This window comes from Calliphora vicina, chromosome 4 (genome assembly GCF_958450345.1).
Source record: "Calliphora vicina chromosome 4, idCalVici1.1, whole genome shotgun sequence".
Lineage (NCBI taxonomy): Eukaryota > Metazoa > Arthropoda > Insecta > Diptera > Calliphoridae > Calliphora > Calliphora vicina.
In genome coordinates, this window is record NC_088783.1 from 117,481,782 (window position 1) to 117,509,335 (window position 27,554).

Consider the following 27,554-nt stretch of genomic DNA (forward strand, 5'->3'; position numbering starts at 1 on the left):
TTCATATTTAATTTTTCTTCCAAATCTTTCTACTCTTAAGTTTCATTTTATAACAGAATAAAACGAACTTCTCTTTAAAACATACTCTTAGAAATTATTGGAAATATAATCAAGTATAAAAGCTGTTAACAATTGTAAAGATATTTTAGTTTTATGGCGGCAAGGATACGTGAAACATTGTTAATATTACACGGATAAAAAAAACTCGTGTTTAAAAAGAAACAAAACAACAGAAAAAAACAATTTATAAAGTAACGGTTTCTTAACAAAAAATATAAACAAAACAAACCTTTTTCTTACTTTACATTTTGCAATGTACCGTTAGTTATTATAACAAGCAAAATGAATAAAAACAAAACAAACTCCTCAGCAGAGAAAGAGAAAGAGAGCAGCATATTTACTGCTATGTGTGTGTTTGTGACAAAGTGTCTGTGAATTAAACAGAACAGAGTAATAACAATAATAATACTACAACAACAAACACAAACAATAAATAAAAGAAAATAATACAACAACTACAGCTACACTTGAATAGAAATGTAATTGAAAAACAACAACAAATAAATGAATGATATACAACAGGGATTTGTGTGTTTGTGCAACAAAAAAAAAAGTTTTATGAAGTGTTAAAAGTGATTGTGATGATGATGATGACTTACTGACAGACAGACAGAAGAGTGAGGCAAGGAAAGAAATAGGGTTGGTAAACAAACAGCATGCAAGTGCAGGTTTATGCATGCAAATGACACTTATACTCGGTAGTACTGGTTACTGTTTAAAACACTAGGGACAAATACATTTTTACATACAACAACAAGTGCATAAAAAAGGGTAAAAATATAATAAGGTTTCCATAACAATGGCAATATTTAGTTAATAGAAATAATAAATTGAATTAAATTGCAAATGAATTAAAGAAATAGTAAGAGTTTACAAAATGGAAATAAAGTTAAAATAAAAGCACTTTTTAAACAAAATAAATCACAAAATGAGGAAAATATAAGAAATTTAATAAACATTAATAAAAATCAATTAAAAGAAAATATAAATTTAATAACGATTAGTAAAAATCAATTATAATTATTAATTTATTAAAAACAATGCAACAGTTTTAAAAATTATGAAATAATAAAAGAAAGTTTTTTTATAAAAATTAAAGAAGAGAATAAATTAAGAGTGAAAACAAGGAAATTTATTTTATTGAAAACCGATTTTTTTTTTTAAAAAATAAGTATTAACACATCAAAAAGTTAAGCCATATAAAAGTATATACATATATATAAAAAACTTTAGACATGTCTGTGATTTGAAACAAAAAAATAAAGGCAGGCCTTTTTCACGATGTCGAAAGAAAAATGATTCGAACCAATTTGTATGAAAACTATTCGAAAGAATTTTAAAAACTGAGTTTTTTTTTATACAAAATTTTTCGACTGATTTTTCTTTCGACATGGTGGAACAGGCATTAAAATTAAGTAAATAAAAAAAATATAGAAAATTTTCGAGTTTAAATTTTTAAATTTAAAATTTTTTAACATAATTTTCATATTTTTAAAAAAGAAGTACTTTAGAAATGAAGAAAATAATCAAAATTTTTGAGTTGTAATTGAAATTTCAGGTTAAAATTTATTCAAAAAAAAATATAAAAAAAATTATTTAAATTTTAAATACATTTTAAAATTTTAATTTTGGTACCATGTTTTTAAAAAGTACTTTTCAAATCAGGAAAATTATAAAGGAAATATGTGAGTAGCAATAAAATGTTGATAAAACATGTTTGGTACTTTTGAAAAGTACTTTTCTAAAAATAAGAAAAGTACCTTATAAATGTATAAAAACCAAAAATATTAATTAAATTTTAAATAAATATTTAAAATTTACTTATGGAACTTTTTATTAAAAAGTACTTTTTTACGTACTTTCATAAATTTCTAAAAACTACATAAAAATTAGGGAAAATATAATGAAAGTATTTAAATATTAATAAAATTTCCATAAAACATGTTTGGTACTTTTTTAAAGTTAGGAAAAGTACCTTATAAATGTATAAAAACAAAAAAAATAAGTTAAATTTTAAATAAATATTTAAAATTTATTTCTGGTACTTTTTATTATAAAGTACTTTTTTATGTACTTCCATAAATTTCAAAAAACTACATTATAAATAAGGAAAAATATAAAGGAAGTGTTAACATGGTAATAAAATTTTGATAAAACATGTTTGGCACTTTTTTTAAAAAGGTACTTTTGAAAAGTACTTTTATAAAATTAGGAAAAGTACCTTATAAATGTATAAAAACTAAAAAATTAAGTTAAATTTTAAATAAATTTTTAAAATTTATTTATGGTACTTTTTATTATAAAGTACTTTTTTATGTACTTCTATAATTTTCAAAAAACTACATTATAAATAAGGAAAAATATAAAGGAAGTATTAAAATGGTAATAAAATTTCCATAAAACATGTTTGGTACTTTTTTTAAAAAGGTACTTTAGAAAAGTACTTTTCTAAAAATATAAAAATTACGCTATAAATGTATAAAAACCAAACAATTTAGTTAAATTTTAAATAAATTTTTAAATTTTATTTATAATATTTTTTAATAAAAAGAAAAAATTAAAAAAAAGTTTCATTTTGTTACTAAATTTTAAAATTAAACTTCTGGTACTTTCTTAAAAAAGTACTTTTTCTTAAGTACTTTACTGAATTGCTAAAAACCAAGTTTAAATGATGTAGGAAATAAGTAAACTATTTTAGTTTTAATAACAAGTTCATTAAACATGTTTGGTACTTTTTAAAAAAGGTACTTTTCTAGAAATATAAAATAATCTATTATATTATACTGCAAAACTTTTAGTTGTTATTAAATTTGCAAAATTTGACTTTTGGTACTTTTTTTTAAAAAGTACCTTTTCTTAAGTGCTTTAATGATTTCATTAAACCACTTTTAAATGAGAAAGAAAACAAGGAATCTGTTTGAGTCTTATAAAAATTTTTAATTAATTATGTTTGGTACTTTTTCAAAAAGGTACTCGTACTTAAGAAAAAGTACTTTGTTAAATGTATGAAAATTAACTTGATAACCAAAGTTTTAATAACATTTGCAAATTATATTTTGGTACTTTTTTTTAAAAAAAAAAAACATTTTCAGGGGATAAATTTTGTACTTAGCACCATTTTTGTGAAAACAATTGAATTGAATTTCCGATTTTAAATTGAAATTTTTTAAATTTTGTTTGAAAAGCATTCTGAAATTGATTGAATTTTATAGAAATGTTAAAAATAAAACTGTTTCTTTGGTTGTGAATCTGATCCAAATACCATTTTATAAATATATGTATATATTTTTTCAATATTCTTAGGAAGCAATATTAAAAATTTCTTTGAATTTTGAACTCCTCTAACTTTTAAATAAATTTATAATCATGGCAAATTGATTCTAAAAAGTAATTTATTTCATTTCCTTTCCTTTACAACAAATGTTAAATAATTCCTTAAGCTTTACGTTTTTATTAACATTTTAATTAATTTAATAGTCACTCCTTTAATAACTACCTAAAAAGAGTAGTAAATTTACACTTGTACTGCCATATTAAATTACTCGTTAAATATTTGTTATGTGATCCCCCACAGCGTATGAGTGTTTTTTAATTCATTTCCATATGAACAATATTAATCATACGCCCACAATTGAATTGATGTTTGCTCGTTTACTCCTTACTTCTTCTACTTCTCCTTTCTTCTTTCCTTCATTTCTTTAAAGTGTAACAGTGCATTGTATTGTAGTGTAGTGATGATGATAAATTAAATTTGTGCCAACATATGGTAAATTTTTTAACAAAGAAATAAATTGAATACAACGTTAATGCGCATTAAGCAAAAAGTAAAGTAAACATTTAGCAAACAAATATAAAAAGGAAGACATTTATTTAATATAATTTCTTTGCAGTTTTAACGTTTTTCTTTCTTTTTTTTTGTTAAATGAGTGACATTAAATTAAAGAACACATTTCAATAGAGTATTTAACTTTGAATGACATGTTTAAGTAGGTGGAATACATTTTCCACATCAAATAATACAAGAATATGCTTCAATTAAATGATATTTCAGAAATAATTTTATGAAAAAAAATCTAGTTTAAATAAAAAGTGAAGAAAAAATTGGCAAACATTAAATTTTGAAATATTTTCTGATTTCAAAAGGCAAATAGAACATAATATAGACTGACTTACTTTTTATATTTTTGGAAAAGAACTTTTCAGAAGTACCTTTTTAAAAAAGTACCAAACACTGAATTTAAAAATTTAGAATCAAATAAAATTAATTTGTTTTTAAAAAAGTAGCAAAAGTAAAATTTGTAAATTTAGTAATTTTTTTTAATATTTTTTAGTACTTTTTTATATTTTTAGAAAAGTACTTTTTTGAATGCATTTTTAAAAAAGCATTAAACATAATTAATTAACATTTGATTAAGCCTTAAACAGATTTCTTGTTTTCTACTTCATTTAGGCTTGATTTTAATGAATTCATTAAATTACTTAAAAATAGGTACTTTTTAAAAAAAGTACCAAAAGTAAAATTTTGCAAATTTAATAACAAATAAAATTAGTTTTTAATTTTTATTCGTTTGTAATGCAGTTTTTTAATATAATAAAATAAATTAATTTATATTTTTAGAAAAGTACTTTTTAAAAGTACATTTTTGTACAAAGTACCAAATATTTTTCATGAACATGTTATTAAAACTCAAATACAGCCCAATTATGACAACAAATTCCCCGGGAGTTTTTTTCCCTTTTCTCATTTTTCCTATTCAAATTCTATGTTTAAAAAACGAAAATGGAAAAAACTCCCGGCGAATTTTTTTTCATAATTGGGCTGTATTTGAGTTTTAATAACATGTTCATGAAAATATTTGGTACTTTGTACAAAAATGTACTTTTAAAAAGTATATTATTTAAGAAAAAGTACTTTTTTAAGAAAGTACCAGAAGTTTAATTTTAAAATTTTGTAACAACTTTTATCTTTTTTTTTAATTTTACATTTATAAGGTATTTTTCCTATTTTTAGAAAAGTACTTTTCAAAAGTACCTTTTTAAAAAAGTACCAAACATGTTTTATTGAAATTTTATTAATATTTAAATACTTCCGTTATATTTTTCCTTATTTATAATGTAGTTTTTTGAAATTTATGGAAGTACCTAAAAAAGTACTTTTTAATAAATAGTACCATAAATAAATTTGAAAAATTCATTTAAAATTTAACTAAATTTTTTTGGTTTTATACATTAATAAAGTACTTTTTTATTTTTGGAAAAGTACTTTTCAAAAATACCTTTTTAAAAAAGTACCAAACATGTTATATGGAAATTTTTTTACTATTTAAATACTTCCGTTATATTTTTTCTTATTTATAATATAGTTTTTAGAAATTTATGGAAGTACCTAAATTTTAAAAATTTATTTAAAATTTAACTAAATTTTTTGGTTTTTATACATTTATAAGGTACTTTTTTATTTTTGGAAAAATACTTTTGAAAAGTACCTTTAAAAAAAAGTACCAAACATGTTATATGGAAATTTTATTAAATTTAAATACTTCCGTTATAGTTTTCCTTATTTATAATGTAGTTTTTAGAAATATATGGAAGTACCTAAAAAAGTACTTTTTAATAAGTAGTACCATAAACAAATTTTAAAAATTTATTTAAAATTTAACTAAATTTTTTGGTTTTTATATATTTATAAGGTACTTTTTTTATTTTTGGAAATAATGTTACATCATTTTGCATTTAAGGTGACGTTATAGACGAGACTAGAGTCTAGACTAGAGACTATAAATTAGACATGTTCTTGTGAACGTATGAGTAATATTTTGTAACTAAATTGTAAGCTTTAAGAAAAATTCAATAATTTATCAAAATATTGCTTCTACTGTTTAACTAAAAAAGTAATAAATCACAAATCTCTGAAAATATATATCACAAAAACCCCTTAAATTTACAAAACCATCAAAATAAATTGCAATTTATAGCAAAATATTTATAGATGAGTGTGTGTTCCACTAATAAACTAACTCCTTTACAATTGTTTCCATATAAATTTAATTATAAAAACACAACAATAAAATAAACAAATCATAAAAAAATCCAAGCTTAAATCCTTAAAATACACCAATGACTACAAGCACAAACATAAAAATCAACAGTAAATCCTAAAATATGACATTTAAAATGAAATAAAATATAAAAAAAATGAACAACAACAAAAAACATTAGTGCTGAATAATGGAAAATAAGAGGAAAATGAAAACCAAACAAATGTCAATATAAATCAATACAAATGCAACGACAATATATCAAAAGAAAAAAACAATAAAACGATACAGCTAACACAGTAATAACAACAACAACAACTACTATAATAATAATAATAACGGCATCAACATAATCTCTCAAAAATAAAAACAAAAACAACGAAGAGTAACAGCACAAACATTATTATTGTTATTATTATATAGAAACAGTAAACTACAAGAAGAAGAAAGAGTAGAGTAGGAAAATAAATAATGCTGCCACCACCCATAACCACATCAACAATGGATGACGCTATAAACACAAATAAAAGTCTGGCTACAAAACAACAACAACAACAGCAAACAAAACATCATCAATCTGCCTTATTTTCAAATACTTCTACGACAAATACGACAACTAAGGATATTTCTTCAACCGCCACCAATTCCTTTCCAACTGTACCATTTAATACCAGCAGCATCAAGAATTTTTTCAATAAAACTTTAGCCAACGTGGCTAAAACAAATCTAAGTGATTATACAGCTCAATATTCCTCAACTTTGTCTAACTCGGCACCAGCTTCCTCCTCGTCCTACTCCTCCACCTCTTCCGCTTCCACCCAGGCTTTAACAGCTGGGGTTTATGATGGTCTTATAGGTGGCAAAACGGTGGGAGGTGGTGATAGTGGCGGCAGTGTTGTTGAGCAGGCGAATGGTTTTGGCAGTTATGCTGCTGCTGCCGATATGGCTGTATCCTCATTATCGAATGGCAGCCATCATTTGGAAACAACAACTGCCTTTCCAACCGCCCAAACGGTGGCAACTTTTATAGCCGGAAATAAAAATCGTGCCACTACAATAATTGTTTATCCCACAGGTAAGTTGAAGGTGGTAATAAATTTAAATGAATGTTTATTAAGACAGGGATACAATTTCTAAAGAAAAAATTATTGTTATTCAAAAAGAAAGTCAGTTTCTCTAAGGCTTCTCTCTTTAAAATTAACTTTTCTAGCTTAAAAACGGCTTTTGTGCTGAAAAATTCAACATAACCTCAAAAATATTTTTCTGAAAATCCATTTAAATCTATCAAAATTTAAAGTATTTTATAGCCTAAAGAAATTATTAAATGATTTAAATTTAAAAATTTAGTTTTTTGTATTAAAATATGACAAAATTTAACATAATGTCAAAATTTTCAACATAACCTAAAATTAATTTTCTAAAAATCCAATTAATTCTATCAAAATCCAAAGTATTTTATAGCTTAAAGAAATTATTAAATGATTGAAGCTTAAAAAACTAGTTTTTTGTATTAAAATATGACAAAATTCAACATTTTCATCATAACCTCAAAAATAGTTTTCTAAAAATCCCTTTAAATCTATTAAAATCCAAAGTATTTTATAGCTTAAATAATTTATTAAATGATTTAAACTTAAAAAACTATTTTTTCTTTAAAATAATACAAAATTCATTATAATATCAAAATTTTCAACATAACCTCAAAAATATTTTTCTAAAAATCCATTTAAATCTATCAAAATTAGATTAGGTAATAGTCTAAAGAAATTATTACATCATTTAAGCTTGAAAACTTAGCTTTTCATTTTAAAATATCACAAAATTCAACATAATGTTAAAAATGTTCAACATAACCTCAAAATTAATTTTCTAAAAATCTAATTAAATCTATCAAAAACCATTGTATTTTATAGCTTAAAGAAATTATTAATGATTTTGAGATTAAAAAACTAGTTTTTCTTTAAAATAATACAAAATTCATTATAATATCAACATTTTCAACATAACCTCAAAAATAATTTTCTAAAAATACATTTAAATCTACCAAAATTTAAAGTATTTTATAGATTAAACAAATTATTATATGATTTAAGCTTAAAAACTGAGTTTTTTATTTCCAAATATGATAAAATTCAATATAATAACAAAATTTTCAACATAACCTCAAAAATATTTTTCTAAAAATCCATTTAAATCTATTAAAATCAGATTTATATAATAGTTTATATAAATTATTTAATGATTTAGGTTTAAAAAATGAGATTTTCTTTGTGTTTAATAACTTTATTAACATTTAAGAAATATTTCAATAATTAAAGCAAAACAATTATGCTTTGATTACTCTATATATGTATAACAATGACGTATTTTCATCTCATTAATCATACATACAAAACACATCATTTATTCATATATGTAAGCATTAGTATTTGTCTTAAATGACCTTTATTTTGGTGACATTAAGATAAATAACTGTAACTAAATATAACTAACATGTGTTTTATGTATTAAACTAAATCTACAATATCGTCACATAAAATGAAAAACAATGTAACATCATTCCAAAATAAAAATAAAATTAATTTATAATATTTGATCTGTAAATAGAATGACAAACACATTTTCACACAAAGATTTAGCATCTTCTTTATTATTTGTTAAGCTATTCATTATTATCAGTCAATTATTAGAGTTTGCTATTTTTGCTGTTACGATGTTTTGCATTTTAGATGGCGATATGTTTATACATATGAATTTTTGATTAACTCACCATGATTAGTTACTTTAAATGTGTGTGTTTGTGTGTGCTCTGGTACAAAAATAACAAATTTTGACCTTTAACTTATTGCCTTGCTTTGTTTTACTTTAATTTGTTGTGTTATTCTTTTCTTCTTCTTTGTGTGTTTGTGATGTTATTGTTAGTGATGCTTTTACAGTTAAATCTCCTGAGGATAAAAGGTCTCTCTCTGTAGACATATTCACTCACACTCATTATAAAAGCAACATACTCCCCCAATGGGAGTGTGTGTGATTGTAAAACTGTTTTTGTTTGTTTGTTTACATTTTAATGTAAACACTATTTTTAGATTTGTAAGAAAGTGTTAGTTGCTGTGTGTGTGATTTGGTTGTCATTATATTGTAAATAAAAATGGCCGCACTGGGTTGCCACTAAAACTCTTAGAATTTTTAAAGGGTTTAGGGAATTTTAACGTGTTGGCTAATTATTTTTAATTTTAAACTTTCAAAAATCGTGCTACAGTCTACAACCCGTTAATATTATTTAAATTAATTTTTTTTCCTTTATCCTAAGTTACGATTAGTTGTCCCGGAGATAAACCATTCTAAGGTCCATCATTAAAATTACTCAAAAAGCAAATATGTAATGAAAATGTAAATTCATAAGTATAAATTTATTTACATTATTTTAATTCATCAACATTATTATCATCAACATCATTTTCCGTTTTTTTTTTATTATTATTTTTTTGTATGATTATTTATGATGATGAAGTATTTATGACAGAAACATGTATACGACTGCAAATGGAAATAAACATAAAGATGAATATGTATAAATAAATGTAAGGAATGGAATGTACCCTAAAGAATAATTTGTTTGTTTACTAGGGGTGGGAGGGGGTTGTATGTGTACGTGTAATCTTACGTATATGTAGTTTTATATATTTAAATGCCTTAGTGTTTGGTTGTATTAAACATAATTGTATGTTTGCTTAAGCAAACACTGAATATGAATTCAGGTTTTAACAGTTATGTTAAAATGTCCTAAGTTACAATTTTGAAACATAACAAAAATTTGCTTTCCAAAATATCAAACCAATTCTATCAAAATCAGTAGCATTTAATAGATTCAAAAAAGTTATGATATGATTTAAGCTTAAAAAGTAAAATTTCCTTTAAAAATATGAAAAATTTAACAATTTCAATATAACCTCAAACATATTTTTCAAAATATCATATCAATTCTATCAACATCAGTAGAATTTAATAGATTCACAAAAATTATAATATGATTTAAGCTTAAAAAGTAAAATTTCCTTTAAAAATATGAAAAATTTAACATAATTTAAAAAATTTCAACATAACCTCAAAAATATTTTTCTAAATAACAAGCTAATTCTATCAAAATCAAAAGCATTCAATAGTTTAAAGAAATTAGTAAATGATTTAAGTTTAAAATTTTAATTTTTCCTTTCAAAACAAGAAAAAATTCAACATAACCTAAAAATTTTCACATAACCTCAAAAATATTTTTCTAAAAATCAAACTAATTCTATCAAAATTAGTACTATTTTATAGATTAATGGAATTGTTAAAAGATTTAGGTTTTAAAAATCTGATTTTCCTTTTAAAATATGACAAAATTCAACATATTCACAAAATTTGCAATATAACCTCAAAAATATTTTTTTAAAATCCATCTAATCCTATCCAAAACAAGAAAAATTTATATATTAAAGAAATTATTTAATGATTTAAGTTTCAAAAATAAATTTTTCCTTTTAAAATAAGAAAAAATTCGTTATAACCTCTAAAATTTCCACATAACCTCAAACATATTTTTCAAAATATCATACCAATTCTATCAAAATCAATAGAATTTAATAGATTCACAAAAATTATGATATAATTTAAGCTTAGAAAGTAAAATTTCCTTTAAAAATATGAAAAACTTTACACAATTTAAAAATTTCCAACATAACCTCAAAAATATTTTTCTTAATATCCAACTGAATCTAAAAAAAGCAGTAGCATTTTGTAGCTTAATGAAATTTTTAAATGATTTAAATTAAAAAATAAGTTTTTCTTGTTAAAATACTTAAAAAATCATTATAATGTCTAAATTTTCTAAATAACCTCAAAAATATTTTTCTAAAAATCATAGTAATCCTAACGAAATTGAAAGTATTTGGTAGCATTAAGATCAATATTAAAGAATTTAAGCTTAAAAACTAAATTTTTGCTTTCTAAATAAGAAAATTTTCACAAAAACTGACAATTTGTGGCATAACCTCAAAAATATTTTTTTTAAAATGCAACTAATTCTATTAAAATCAGGATTATGCTATAGTTTAAAGACATTATTAATTGATTTGGGTTTAAAAAATTTGATTTTGCTTTTAAAACACGTAAAATTCATTTGTAATGTCAAAATAACAAAAATATTTTTTTAATATAGAATTAATTCTATTAAAATCAGGATTAAGAATTTTTTAAATGATTTAGGTTTAAAAAAGGTGCTTTTCCTTTAAAAATAAGAAAAATGTAGGTCCTTTTTCAAAGCACGAAAACGAAATCCTTTCTTTATTAAATTTTGTTATAAACTTTCTTCTTTGTTTTTTTTTTTGGGTAAATAAATTTTTTACAACTACAACAGAAACAAAAGCCCAACTGAATTATATTTTTCTTTATAAATAAATATAAAATATTAAAAGGAAAATACTTATATTTATACACATAAAAATAAAGCAAATTAAGAAAGCAAAATTTATTTATTTATAAAAGATTTTGCTTTGTGTGTTTTTGCTCGACATAATTTAACAAGTATCCGGACAAAAAATATTAAAGGAATACTCGTAAACGAGAACCACTGGAACTAAATTATATTTAATGATTGTATATATAAAATATTAAACAATAGAGAAAGTAGAGTATACTTTTAGGATGCAAATTCAAAAGAAAAACTCCTTAAAAAAGGCTAATTATTTTAAATAAAGAATAGAAAAAGTAGAGTATACTTTTAGGCTAATTAATTTAAATAATATAAAAAATACATATTAAAACGTTATTTAAACATTCTAAGAAAAAGTTTATTTAAACCTCATTAAATACTAAAGAAGAAACAAATTGTACAAATTTACATTTATAATAAATATTTAATATGTTTAATACTATAGCCTACTTTTAGATGCTCAATTATTGTACTAATTATATTTATTTTCTTTTATTTACAGTTTCACCCGAATCCATTGTGATACCCATAGTATCGTGCATTTTCGGTTTCCCCATATTGGCATTTATTGTCATCTGCTGTTTAAGACATCGCGCCAAGCTGGCGAGAGAACGTGATCGCAGACGCAACTATGATATGCAGGACCATGCTGTTAGCCTGGTCAGATTTAGTCCAATACATAGGCTTAGTGAGTTTGAGTGTTGTAATGTATTGTTTTGTTTTTTTGGAATGTTATTGAATGAAGAACTTTTTTTTAAAGAATGAAACTTATTTAGGAATGAAACTTATTTATGATAAAGAAACATCAATTAATTTGATAGCAACATATGTTAGAGGTCTTTTTCATTAACTAATCATAAAGTAATTGCATTAAAATTAAGCTTTCAATTAGATTTTTAGATTTTTTTTAAATTAAAAAATATTTTTGAACATTTTCTGATTTTTTTTTATAATTTCATATTTACAAAGGAAAATTACAAATTTCAAAACTTAAATCATTTTATAATTTCATTAAACTATTGCATGCTTTAAATTTTATTAGAATTTGTTTGATATTTAGCAACATATTTTTGAGGTTATGTGGAAATTTTTGAGATTTTAACGATTTTGTTCTTATTTTAAAGGGAAAATATTATTTTTGAAACTTAAATCATTAAGTAATTTCTTTAATCTGTAATTTTTTTAATTTTTTAATAGATTTAAATGGATTTTTAAAAAAATATTTTTAAGGTTATGTGGAAAATTTTGAGGTTATAACGATTTTTTTTATTATTTAAAGGGAAACATTGATTTTTGAAACTTAAATAATTAATAAATTTCTTATATCTGTAAATTTTTTCAGTTTTTAATAGATTTAAATGGATTTTTAAAAAAAAATTTCAGGTTATGTTGAAAATTTTGTGAATATGTTGAATTTTATCTTATTTTGAAAAGAAAAATTAAATTTTGAAGCTTAAATCATTCAATATTTTTCTAAGCTATTAAATGCAACTAATTCTGATAGAATTTAGCAAAAAATAAAGAAAAATATTTTGAGGTTAATGGAAAATTTTGAGGTTATGTTGAGTTTTTTCTTATATTTGAAAGGAAAATTAATTTTTGAAATTTAAATCAAACAATAATTTATTTAAGCTATTAAATGCAACTAATTTTAATAGAATTTGTCAACAAATAAAAAATTAATTTTTGAGGTTAGATGATTTTTTTAAATTTTTAAAAGGAAAAATTCCATTTTTAAAACATAAATCATTCAATAATTGATTAGTCTATACAATTATTTTGGTTTTGATTGAATTAAATTGATATTTAGAAAAATATTTTTGAGGTTATATGGAAAATTTTTAGGTTATGTTGAATTTTGTCATATTTTAAAAGGAAAAGCTTAATTTTTAAACCTAAATCATTTAATAATTGCTTTAAACTATTACATACTACCGATTTTGATGAATTTAAAATAATATTTAGAAAATTTTTTTGGAGGTTATGTGGAAAATTTTTGGGTTATGTTGAATTTTTTTTTTATTTTAAACAAAAAATCCAATTTTAAGTTGAAATAATATAATAGAATTTAATTACTAAACTATATCATTAATTTATGGAATGCTATTAATTTTTTTTTAGAATTTTTTTTTATAGTTTTGAGATTATTTACAAGTTTTCTTAAATTTTAAATAAAAATTACCTTTATCAAAATTAAATTACTTAATAATAATCAAATTTATTTGTTTTATTAAATAATTAACAGATTTTTCTCTTTTAAATTTAATTTATATAAAATAGCATATTAAATTCCTTTTCATTTTAATATTTATAATTAATTTAAAGCCTATTTTTAGGCAAACATGTATTTTCATTTTAATTCCTCTTTTATTTTTTCCCAGCACATCAACAACATCAAAAAAAAAAATTTTACAATTAATTTATTTCATTTGCATTGAATTTCAAGCATACTTTATAAGCATATTGTGTTGATTGTTTGAGCACAAAAAAATAAAGCATACTTTTAGGTTGTTTCATTAAATTCAAGCCCAAAAACCTTGGCTACGGTGTAGAAGCATGAGAATTCATTATACTAATGATTGATTTATTTAATTTTTCTACTATTTTTTCTGTTAAGCTTAAAATTCTTTAATTTGTTTTTTTGTAAAATGTCTGTTTATTAATTTTAATAATAAACATGTGTGGTAGCTAGCAATTTATTTACATAAACATTATAATAGCATACTTATGAGAGTAATTTATTTGAAATATGGCACAATTATTATTTAGGACTTACAATAATAATGTAGAGATAAAGTTTTCTTGGAAATAAAAACATTATTTATAAAATAATGAGTTGAAAAATAGAGTATATATTAAGGCTGGTAATAATTTTAAAGGAAATTTAAAAATTTAAACTATTTTAAAGCCTACTTTAAGGCTTAACTTGTTTCAAAACCATTTAGAATTTCTTTTTAGTTTGTTGTACTTTCTTTTCATTGTAATTTTCTTTCCATTTTTTTATTAATTTATATTATTAATGCTGCCTTATAACTTTTTTCTACTTGTTCATTCATTTTGTTTTTGGATAATGGCTATCTTTCACACTTATTATCATGATTATCTATGCACAAGTGAAAAAAATTGCTCATGACAGCCAGGAATTTATGAAGTTTTATTTCCTGTTGGCAGCACAATCATAAATGAGATGAAGTCGGCACAGTGGTTTTAACCTTTTATACACAATAAAATCATTTTAAAACACAATTGTTTTTTAAAATTTCAAGGAAAGCGTTAAACAATCATTTGGTAAAATTTTTAGGAAAAAATCTAAAATTCGAAATTAAGTTCGAAAATTTTAAATGCAACAATTTACTGCAATTCTTTCCAAAATCCAAAAATTATTAATAATTTTGTTAGAAAATATTTTAAAACTTATTTTCTGAACTTTTTAGCTAATGTTCGAAAATTCGAAATTAAGTTCGAAAATTTTAAATGCCGCATTTTTCATGCAAATTTTCACAAAATCCAAAAATTTGGATAGAAAATATTTAAAATGCCGCATTTTTCATGAAAATTTTCACAAAATCTAAAAATTTGGATAGAAAATATTTTAAAAATGATTTTCTGAACTTTTTAGCCAATGTTCGAAAATTCGAAATTAAGTTCGAAAATCTAAAATGCCGCATTTTTCATGCAAATTTTCACAAAATCCAAAAATTTGGATAGAAAATATTTTAAAAATGATTTTCTGAACTTTTTAACCAATGTTCGAAAATTCGAAATTAAGTTCGAAAATATAAAATGTGGCATTTTTCATAAAAATTTTCACAAAATCCAAAAATTTGGCTGGAAAATATTTTAAAAATTATTTTCTGAACTTTTTAATCAATGTTCGAAAATTCGAAAATATAAAATGTCGCATTTTTCATGCAAATGTTCACAAAATCCAAAAATTTGGATAGAAAATATTTTAAAAATGATTTTCTGAACTTTTTAACCAATGTTCGAAAATTCGAAATTTTAAAATGCAGCAAATTTACTGAAAATCTTTCCAAAATCCAAAAATTATAAATAATTTTCATAGAAAACATTTTGAAATTTAATTTTTGAACTTTTTAGCAAATGTTCGAAAATTCTAAATTAAGTTCGAAAATCTAAAATGCCGCATTTTTCATGCAAATTTTCACAAAATCCAAAAATTTGGATAGAAAACATTTTAAAATGTATTTTCTGAACTTTTTAACCAATGTTCGAAAATTCGAAATTAAGTTCGAAAATTTTAAATGCCGCATTTTTCATGCAAATTTTCACAAAATCCAAAAATTTGGATAGAAAATATTTTAAAAATGGTTTTCTGAACTTTTTAGCCAATGTTCGAAAATTCGAAATTAAGTTCGAAATTTGAAAATGAAGAATTTTACTGAAAATCTTTCCAGAATCCAAAAACTTAGCTAGAAAACATTTTGAAATTTATTTTCTGACCTTTTTAGCTAATGTTCGAAAATTCGAAATTAAGTTCGAAATTTTAAAATGCAGCAAATTTACTGAAAATCTTACCAAAATCCAAAAATTATAAATAATTTTCATGGAACACACTTTGAAATTTCATTTTTGAACTTTTTAGCCAATGTTCGAAAATTCGAAATTAAGTTCGAATTTTCGAAAATCACTTAAAAATTACTTATTTTAAACGAGCTTCATAAAAATTACACAAATTAACCATTTAAGCTTAATTTTGAGTAAAAAATCTAAGTTCGAAAATTCAGAATCATGCATTTTTTTGGAAAAATTTCTCAACATCTATAAATAATGAAAGAAAACGGTCTAAAATTTATTTTCTGAACTTTTTAAATGATCCTTATAAATAGTCTCAACCAGGGTTTAATATTCAGCACCAAAATAAATAGCCTCATGTAACGACTGAACTGAAAAAAGTTTAAGTCTTCAATTTCAACAATTTGCTTACTGAAAACAGTTGACTGTGCACACACATTACAACAGCAAGCAGCAATCGATTTTGTTTTTTTCCAGCAGCCAAACGAATCAGCAGCCGCCATGTTTCAGTTTTCAACTCTACCGAACTGATTACACGACTTCAGCAGCAAAAACATTTCTGTGTGTGCTGCTTACGCATTGTCAGTTTCGAGTTTTGTTTTTCGTACTACGCAGCGTAACAAAAACTGCTAGCTCGACTGAATAGTACGACTGGCTAGTTTGGCTGGTTGTATAAAATGTGTGTACAACAACACACACTTTATGAAGCTAGGTTGAATCGTATGATTTTTTGGTTTTTGTGTTTACATATCACAGAGGAAATTTAAATGTTATTATTGTTAATAGAAATAAATAGGAAATTCTTATATTTATTATATCTTAATTAAAAATACTAAAAAATAAATTTAATAAAATTATTAATTAATAAATTTAGAATAAACAAGTAAGAGTACTATATTCGGCCGTGCCGAATCTTAAATACCCTCCACCTAAATATGATGGTATAAAAACTGAAATAATATAACAATTGTTAGAAAGACTAGTTTACGCAGAAGATATTTTATTTCAAATGTACAAAAAATTGTATCTAATTCAGCAATTTATAACTGAAATTCCTATTAGAACGTATGAAATTTAACAATATATACTTAATAATTAGTTAATACGTTTGGATCAACATTTTTCCCTTTTAACCTCAAGTGAAGATACAGAGTATAAAAAAGGGTATACAAATATATTTAGACAAATTTCAAAATATTTGGTTGTGGGACTTATGTGGGAGCTATGACCTATTATGATTCGATTGTCATAAAATATTTGAACGTGCCTGTTATGTATTTATATGAGAGCTGTGGCCAATTATGGACCAATATTCACAAAATTCAGTATTATGATTTTTGAATACAAATTACTGATCTGTGTACTATTTTGGTTTAATATATGTAAGCTATGACCTATTATGGTCCTAAGTATTTGAGAGCTATTTTTGTAGAATTTCATATAAACAACGCTATTAACAAGAGTGGACCTTATATGGGAGCTATGCCGAATTATGGACCAATATTTAAAAAATCTTCTAGTACGATTCTTGGATACAAATTATTGATCGGTGTAAAATTTTAGTTCAGTATACATTTTTTTGGATATTTGTTCAGGTTAATTTGTTTTCCTGAAGTGGTTCTTATATGGAGGCTATGAATAATTATGGGCCTATCAGCATAAAATTTGGTACATCGATTTTTGTACATATTGAATAAATTTGTTTCGAATTTCAACCTGATATCTATATTTGTAACAAATTTATTGGGATTTTAGTGATTTTCGGGAGTGGACCTTATATGGGAGCTATGGCTAAATATGGACCGATATTCAAAAAATTCAGAAGTATGATTACTGGATACAAATTACTGACCTGTGCGTTATTTCATTTTGATATCGATATGTTTTAAATATTTTTTAAGGATAATATCTTTTTCGGAAATAGGCCTTATAGGGGAGTTATGACCAATTATCGGCCAATCTGCATACAATTTAGTACAGTGATTTCTATGTATATGAGTATTATTTTTGTCGAATTTTAGCACGATATAGATATTTATAAGAGATTTATGAGTACTTAACTGATTTTCGGAAGTGGACCTTATATGGGAGCTATGGTCAAATATGGACCGATATTCACAAAATCCTGTACTATGATTTCTAAGTATAAACTATGGATCTATGTAAAATTTTGTTTTGATATTGATATTTTTTAGATATTTAAGTAGGTTATTGTGTTTTTCGGAAGTGGTTCTTATATGAGAGCTATAACCAATTATTGGCCGATCTTCATAGAATTAGGTTCAACGATTTTGGTATATATGGGGATTATTTATGTCGAATTTCAACTTAATAGCGATATTTATAAGACATTTATGCTTATTTAAGTGATTTTCGGAAATGAAATTTATATGGGGGCTAAGGTCAAATATGGGCCGATCCACAAAAAATTTGGGGTTGTAATTTTTTTAAGCACGATACTTTTTTCTCCTGAATTTTGTGTGGATACTGCAATTTTGTAGGCATTTACAGTCCTAATAACCATATTTCGGGAAGAAATTTGTATGGGGGCTAGGAGAAATCATGGACCGATTCTTATAATTTTCGCCAGAGTTAGTCCCTTTAACATAAAAATAACGTGTGTGCAATTTTATGGTATTATCTGCAATATATTTGCACAAATAAGGAAAACTATGTTAAAATTATCATGTTTTTTTTTAGATTGTCTCACATTTTGGTTCATAGCTCTGGTTCCACTGAACCGATTTTGCTGATTTTCAATACCAAATTGCTTAGGAGAACAATAAATATTTTTTTTGCAAGTCTACCAATTTTGTTTGCCTATTTTGGACGTGAGCGTGTTTTACACAGACAGACAGACAGACAGACGGACAGACAGACGGACATGGCTCAATCGACTTAGAATTTCACAAAGATCAATAATATATATACTTTGTTGGGTCTCAGATGAATATTTCTCAATGTTACACACGGAATGACAAACTTATATATACCCTCATTCACCACTTATGGTGGTGGAGGGTATAAAAATTATTGATATTTTTTTATTATATTTTATATTGACTAACACAGTACAACATTTTTCAGTCCATTGCTTTGGGACTCAATTCTGACAATTGCACGTGAAAGTAGCCCCAAAAATAAGGACTTCTGTATCATTAGTTTTGTCAAGTTGGCTGCCATAATAATTTAATGGCCATACGAATTTTTTTCCTCAAGGTGGATTTTTATCACTTTTTCTATATTTTAGCACGGTTATATCTCGTATACCGTACGGAATATCTCTTTTGTGGCTGAAGCAAAGTTGTATATATTGAATAGTAGAAGAAAAGTACGGAACATACCTACCCGAAAAAGTTGCATCCAGTGCCTTAAAAATCGTAAAAATGAAAATTTTTACCAATTTTTCACCTTTTTTGCTCAATAACTGGATTACAAATCCAATTATGGACCGAACACCATGAAATTAGGTCGTGTGATTTGTGTTTATATGAAAGTTATTTATCATGAATTTTTCTTGTATACCATAATTTTTAACAGATTTATTCACTTTAAAGTGATTTTCGGAAGCGGGTCTTATATGGGAGCTATGAATAATTATGGACCGATCATAAACAAATTTGGTACATATAATTTTCTCGGCACAGGGACGAAGCCTGTTGATGTTGGCTGAAATCGGTTCATTATTTCACCTAGCCCCCATACAAATGTCCTCCCGAAATTGGACTTTATCGGTCATAAATGTTTAATTTATATATGTATCTACACAAAATTTCGCTCCAAATAAGTTTTATATATGCAAAATTCATGTCACCAAATTTTATTATGATCGGTCCATAATTATTCATAGCTCCCATATAAGACCCGCTTCCGAAAATCACTTTAAAGTGAATAAATCTGTTAAAAATTATGGTATTCAAGAAAAATTCATGATAAATAACTTTCATATAAACACAAATCACACGACCTCATTTCATGGTGTTCGGTCCATAATTGGATTTGTTATCCAGTTATTGAGCAAAAAAGGTGAAAAATTGGTAAAAATTTTCATTTTTGCGATTTTTAAGGCACTGGATGCAACTTTTTCGGGTAGGTATGTTCCGTACTTTTCTTCTACTATTCAATATAACCGTGCTAAAATATAGAAAAAGTGATAAAAATCCACCTTGAGGAAAAAAATTCGTATGGCCATTAAATTATTATGGCAGCCAACTTGACAAAATAGCCCCTTATTTTTGGAGCTACTTTCACGTGCAATTGTCAGAATTGAGTCCCAAAGCAATGGACTGAAAAATGTTGTACTGTGTTAGTCAATATAAAATATAATAAAAAAATATCAATAATTTTTTTTATTCTAAATTTATTAATTAATAATTTTATTAAATTTATTTTTTAGTATTTTTAATTAAGATATAATAAATATAAGAATTTCCTATTTATTTCTATTAACAATAATAACATTTAAATTTCCTCTGTGATATGTAAACACAAAAACCAAAAAATCATACGATTCAACCTAGCTTCATAAAGTGTGTGTTGTTGTACACACATTTTATACAACCAGCCAAACTAGCCAGTCGTACTATTCAGTCGAGCTAGCAGTTTTTGTTACGCTGCGTAGTACGAAAAACAAAACTCGAAACTGACAATGCGTAAGCAGCACACACAGAAATGTTTTTGCTGCTGAAGTCGTGTAATCAGTTCGGTAGAGTTGAAAACTGAAACATGGCGGCTGCTGATTCGTTTGGCTGCTGAAAAAAAACAAAATCTATTGCTGCTTGCTGTTGTAATGTGTGTGCACAGTCAACTGTTTTCAGTAACCATGTGATCAAAAACTGAAACTAGTTACTTTTTTTTAAGCATGAGACTGTAAAAAGTCAACTATTCAGTAAAATGCGACTGCTTTTAGTAGTTCTTCGAAACCCTGGTCTCAACAAAAATTCTTCAATTTAATAAATTTTTGGAAATTTTTACACCAAAATTTTAGTTCAAAAATTGGTGTGAAGTTTCGAACATTGATTTTATATTGAAATTTAAACAAAAAAACTTTAATTTATGGAATTTTTATAAAGTTCCCTAATAATTTCAAATTTTTAAGCCAAGTTCGAATTTTCGAACTCAATTTCGAATTTTCGAACATTAGCAAAAAGTGTCAAAAATTACTCATAATTAATTTTAAGGATGTAATCTGTTTCTGTTAACTGATTTTGATATAAATTTCAACGAATTTCATGTAAAAAACTGCATTCTGAATTTTCGAACTTAATTTCGAATTTTCGAACATAAACAAAAAGTGTCAAAAGTGCCTCATAAATAATTTCAAGCATGTGATTTCTTTGTTTTGAGTATATTTTAGTTACTTTTCAGAGATTGTTAAAGATTCTGAATTTTCGAATTCAATTTCGAATTTTCGAACATAAACAAAAAGTGTTAAAAATTGCTCATGAACAATGTTTTTTATATATAGGGGTTTTTTATATAAATTTCAAAGATTTTCAAGTAAAAAATTGCATTCTGAATTTTCGAACTTAATTTCGAATTTTCGAACATTAACAAAAATAAGCAAAAATTGCTCAAGAACAATTTTAAGTAAGAGATTTCTTGGTTTTTTATATAAATTTCAAAGATTTTTCCAGTAAAGAACGGCATTCTGATTTTTCGAACTTAATTTCGAATTTTCGAACATTAACAAAAAGTGTTAAAAATTGCTCATGAACAATGTTTTTTATATAAATTGGTTTTTCATATAAATTTCAAAGATTTTCAAGTAAAAAATTGCATTCTGAATTTTCGAAGTAAATTTCGAATTTTCGAACATTAACAAAAATAAGCAAAAATTGCTCACGAACAATTTTAAGTAAGAGATTTCTTGGTTTTTTATATAAATTTCAAAGATTTTTCCAGTAAAGAACGGCATTCTGAATTTTCGAACTTAATTTCGAATTTTCGAACATAAACAAAAAGTGTTAAAAATTGCTCATGAACAATGTTTTTTATATAAATTGGTTTTTCAAGTAAATTTCGAATTTTCGAACATTAACAAAAATAAGCAAAAATTGCTCAAGAACTATTTTAAGTAAGAGATTTCTTGGTTTTTTATATAAATTTCAAAGATTTTCCAGTAAAGAACGGCATTTTGAATTTTCGAACTTAATTTCGAATTTTCGAACATTAACAGAAAGTGTCAAAGTGTCAAACAAACAATTTTAGGGTGTGTTGTAATTGTTTTAAGTGTTTTTTATTTTCCAGGAAATCCACTGTTTAGTTTTCATCATTATCTCCATATTGGTTACATCAAATTAGCTTTTTCAATTATTCTTTTTTGTCAATTTTCTATTTCGATATTCTTTGGTGCTATTTTGTTAAATTGTTTTCAATAAAATTCTATTCTATAAGATTATTTTGTTTTCCTTTTCTTTTACTTTCTCTTTATAGTCAAAACTTTGTTTTTATACTCGTACACAAGTCGTTTTATTTTCTTTATAGTTTTTTTTTTGGGTTCCTTATTGCTGTAACAACAATTCAGTCATTTCAATTTCAATCATTTTCGTCTGTTCTAAACGATAATGATGATTGGTTTTTGCATTTGCATCGATTTGTCATTTTGGCATGTTGTTATTGATTTGAGGATTGGTTTAGGGTAATAGAGATGAGCATAAGTGGAGGATATTTGGGTAGTTTAATTGGAAAAGAAATAAAAAACAAACTATAAAATGTTTTCTTGGTGAAATATAGACAAATAATATAAAGTTTTCAAGGAAAAACACCATGAAATTACATGAAACCCTTTTAAAAATAATTTTCTGACATTTTTAGAAAATCTTGGGAAATTCGAAATTAAGTTCGAATTTTCGAAAACAGTAGAAATCTCACAAAAAATACTTAAAATTAAGAAAGAACATCCTTAACATGATTTAAAAGTGATTTTTAACAATTTTTGTTAATGTTCGAAAATTCGAAATTAAGTTCGAAAGTTCATAATGTTGTTTTATACTTGAAAAATACCTAAAACGTAGAAAGAACATTATTAAATAAATTTTTAAGCTCAGTTTTACAATTTTTGTTAATGTTCGAAAATTCGAAATTAAGTTCGAATTTCTAGAAAAGGCTAGAAATTCCTCAAAAACAGGTAAAACAAAGAAAGAACGTCCCTAAAATTATTTTATAACTCATTTTTAGACTTTTTGTTAATGTTCGAAAATTCGAAATTAATTTCGAAAATCCAAAATGCAGTTTTTTACTTGAAAATCCTATAAATTTAAACAAAAATGAATTTAAATATGGAAAATAAAGCATTTAAATTATATATTAGCCATTTTAAATCGATTTTGTAAATGTTCGAAAATTCGAAATTAAGTTCGAATTTACAAAAACTATAGGAATTTAACAAAAAATAACTAAAACATAGAAAGAACATTATTGAATTTATTTTTAAGCTCAGTTTTACAATTTTTGTTAATGTTCGAAAATTCGAAATCAAGTTCGAAAATCAAAAATGCTGTTTTTACTTAAAAATCTTGGAAATTCAAACAAAAAACATGTAAAACAAAGAAAGGGCATCAATAAAATGATTAAGAAATCATTTTACAGACTTTTTGTTAATGTTCGAAAATTCGAAATTAAGTTCGAAAGTTCAGAATGTTGTTTTATACTTGAAAAATACCTAAAACATTGAAAGAACATTATACAATTTATTTTTAAGCTCAGTTTTACAATTTTTGTTAATGTTCGAAAATTCGAAATCAAGTTCGAAAATTCATTATGAAGTTTTTTACTTAAAAATTTTGGAAATTCAAATAGAAAACATGTAAAACAAAGAAAAGACATCAATAAAATGATTAACAAAACATTTTATAGACTTTTTGTTAATGTTCGAAAATTCGAAATTAAGTTCGAATTTCTAGAAAAGGCTAGAAATTCCACCAAAACATGTTAAAAAAAGAAAGAACATCCATAAAATTATTTTATAACTCATTTTTAAACTTTTTGTTAATGTTCGAAAATTCGAAATTAATTTCGAAAATCCAAAAAGCTGTTTTTTACTTGAAAATCCTAGAAATTTAAACAAAAATCAATTTAAATATGGAAACTAGAGTATTTAAATTATATATTAGCCATTTTAAATCGATTTTGTAAATGTTCGAAAATTCGAAATTAAGTTCGAATTTACAAAAACTATAGGAATTTAACAAAAAATAACTAAAACATAGAAAGAACATTATTGAATTTATTTTTAAGCTCAGTTTTACAATTTTTGTTAGTGTTCGAAAATTCGAAATTAAGTTCGAAAATTCATTATGAAGTTTTTACATAAAAATCTTGTAAATTCAAATAGAAAACATGTAAAACAAAGAAAGGGCATCAATAAAATGATTAAGAAAACATTTTATAGACTTTTTGTTAATGTTCGAAAATTCGAAATTAAGTTCGAATTTCTAGAAAAGGCTAGAAATTCCACAAAAACAGGTAAAACAAAGAAAGAAAGTCCCTAAAATTATTTTATAACTCATTTTTAGACTTTTTGTTAATGTTCGAAAATTCGAAATTAATTTCGAAAATTCAGAATACTGGTTTTTACTTGAAAATCCTAGAAATTTAAATAAAAATCAATTAAAATATAGAAAATAGTGTTTTAAATTGGATTTTGATAATGTTCGAAAATTCGAAATTAAGTTCGAATTTTAAAAAACTCTAAAAATCTAAAAAAAAACACCTAAAACATAGAAAAAACATAATGAAATTTATTTTTAAGCTGAGTGTAACAATTTTTGTTGATGTTCGAAAATTCGAAATTGATTTCGAAAATTCAGAATGCTGTTTTTTACTTGCAAATGTAAAGAAAAATTACTTAAAACAAAGAAAGGACATCCTTAAAATGAATTAGAAGCCATTCTTGGCTGTTTTTATTAGTGTTCGAAAATTCGAAATTAAGTTCGAAAATTCAGAAATCAACTTTTTTCTATAAAATCAGATAAATTTAAACAAATAACATTTAGAATTATGGAGGGATGGATTTAAAAATTTTTTTAAGCTTCATTTTATATTTTTTTAATGTTCGAAATTTCGAAATTAAGTTCGAATTTTCGAATTTGGGCTAAAAATTTTTAGTTTTCAAAGAGCTTGATAAGAATTCTATTAATTAAAGATTTTTGTTTAATTTAGAGCTTAAAATCAAAGTTCGAAAATTCAAAAAATTAATTTCAAAATTTCGAACATGAAGTTAAAAGGTGAAATTTTAAATAAGAAACAGAAATTAAGAAATTTTGTTTAATTCAGTGTCCAAAATAGAATGTCGGAAGTTTAGAAATTAGTGGAATGACAACTTTAAATAGTTTTTTACAACTAGAAGTAGACTTTAGCTATTTTATTTAGCTTCAAAGAAACAGTTTACAAAAGTTTTTTATAAACTCTCCCTCTCTCTCTCTTTCAGATTACCGATCGTCGCGAGCTATCAGTCTACGTCCTGAACGAAGCCTAAGCCAGGGCTTTACCTCGCTCGAACTCGATACGGTGGTGGAGGAACGCTGCAGCGATGTTGAGCAGACACAAACGGAAATCCTACATCCCGAATCACCCATGGAATCCTCTACCAATTCCTACAAAATGTCCTTCTCTAGCAGCTAGCAAATGCCCCTGAAAATAGCCAGTCCTATAAATACAACTACCACAGTCTTGTCCTCAACGTTAACAACAATAACAACAACCGAGCTGCCCCTGCCCTCTACGGCAAATCTGAAAACATCTACTCGCTCGCCCTCCCTAACGCTGAGTTCGAAATCCAAATCAGCCGATAATACGCAAAGAGTTAAGGTGAAATATTTACAAACACAACATGAATATCCCATGACTACCTTAAGTCCAAGGCAGTTTACCTTGAAGCGGCAAAAGCGTATCGGAGAACAACGACCGCTGAGACATAAAAGCAATCCAAGGGCCTCGTCTATGCGCAAATCACGTTCTCTCGATGCCGAGCACAGTTATTCGTTAGCCAGCATACAGTCGCCATTGTGGGTGACACTCACCAATGCCAGAACCATAGAGGAATTATCGAGAGAGCAAATTTGAACTCTTAAATAAATTTTGTATTTTAGAAAACTTAAACGAAACGAACGCTTTTTAAAACCCGATCATAGACCAATCATAATTAATTTAAACTATAATAAATGTTTAGTTTTAAATGAAATTTATGAAATAAATTAAAAATTATTAGCATAATAAGCCCAACAAAACACAGAGTTTCAAAACAAATTTTTTAGATTAAGATTCATATTCTCTCTAGTCCATGTTAAATATGTACTTTTGATTTGTATGTATGTTTATAAATTTATCATTATTTATTTAGTAGAAAATTAACATTTCAATTAAAAATATTGAGAGAAAAACGTGTAAGATAAAAGAGTTTTATTTGGGGTGGAATACTAAAATAAAGAAACTAAAGAAAACTTCCCTAGTGATCTAACTTCACAGAAATCTTTTTGTGTTCCTCAAAGACTCCCTCAACCTATTGGTTTCTAAAGCAAACTGCCCTAGTGATGGTTTTAAACTCAACTATATCATTCTTTAACCGGAAGTTGCCAGAACTTTATGCTTTTGTAATGGTTTAAGGCTTTACTGAACTTGTGAAATTGATGACCGATGGCTGTATTTGTCCGTGGCTTCTAAAAGCAACTTTCCTAGTGATGATTTCTAACTTCAGTTTATGTTTTTAAAAGGCTCCAGTGCTTTTTAAAGCAAACTTTCCTAGTGATGGTTCTAAACTTAACTATATTAGCAAACAGATATACATTTCCTGTTAAACTAAGGTTTAAGTATTTGCTAAACTTAAGAAATTCATGCCTTGCTCCTCAATGGCATATAAAGGAAACTATCCTAGTTACGGTTTCTAACTTCACTATATGACCTAACAGAAATATTTTTGTGTTCCTCAAAGCCTCCGTCTAGTGTTTTTTAAAGGAAACTTTCCTATTGATGGTTTTGAACTCGACTATATCAGCAAAAATAAATAGCAGAGACACATTAGCAATCAAACTATAATTTAAGGGAACTTTGATACAGCTTTGTGAGGGTTTATGTCTTGGCTATACTTTAGAGAAATTGTTGGCTGAAAGAAAGCTTTACAAAGACTCCATCTACTGTAAAACCAAGGAAAGTTTTACAGTGATGGTTTTCAACTGGACTATATCTCCTTTTAAAGGTTATTATTTTTGCCTTTAAGGGATTTGGAGAAAACTTTAAGCACTTTTGATGGTTTTGTGACTTTGATAAATGTACTAAATTAAAGAAATTAGTGGAAAATAATAAAATTTTCAATAAATTTTAACCAATAATTAACATTTTCAATGAATTTAAACAAAGTACTACATTTTTCATTATAAAAAATTAATTAATTTATGGATTAAAATTTTTAATGGATTCTGAATTTATGAGTTGTCAGAATCCATTAAAAATTT

At 24.7% G+C, this 27,554-nt stretch overlaps 1 protein-coding gene across 1 annotated transcript; it reads left to right on the plus strand.

Annotated features, from left to right (window-relative positions):
• The first annotated feature begins 6,082 nt into the window (after positions 1 to 6,082).
• Positions 6,083 to 26,351, plus strand: LOC135957018 (serine-rich adhesin for platelets). Its single transcript, XM_065507669.1, is given in 3 exon segments — positions 6,083 to 7,173; positions 12,071 to 12,256; positions 25,535 to 26,351. Coding segments are annotated over 3 exon segments (1,425 nt in total). The 5' UTR covers positions 6,083 to 6,569; the 3' UTR covers positions 26,170 to 26,351.
• Positions 26,352 to 27,554: the final 1,203 nt, after the last annotated feature.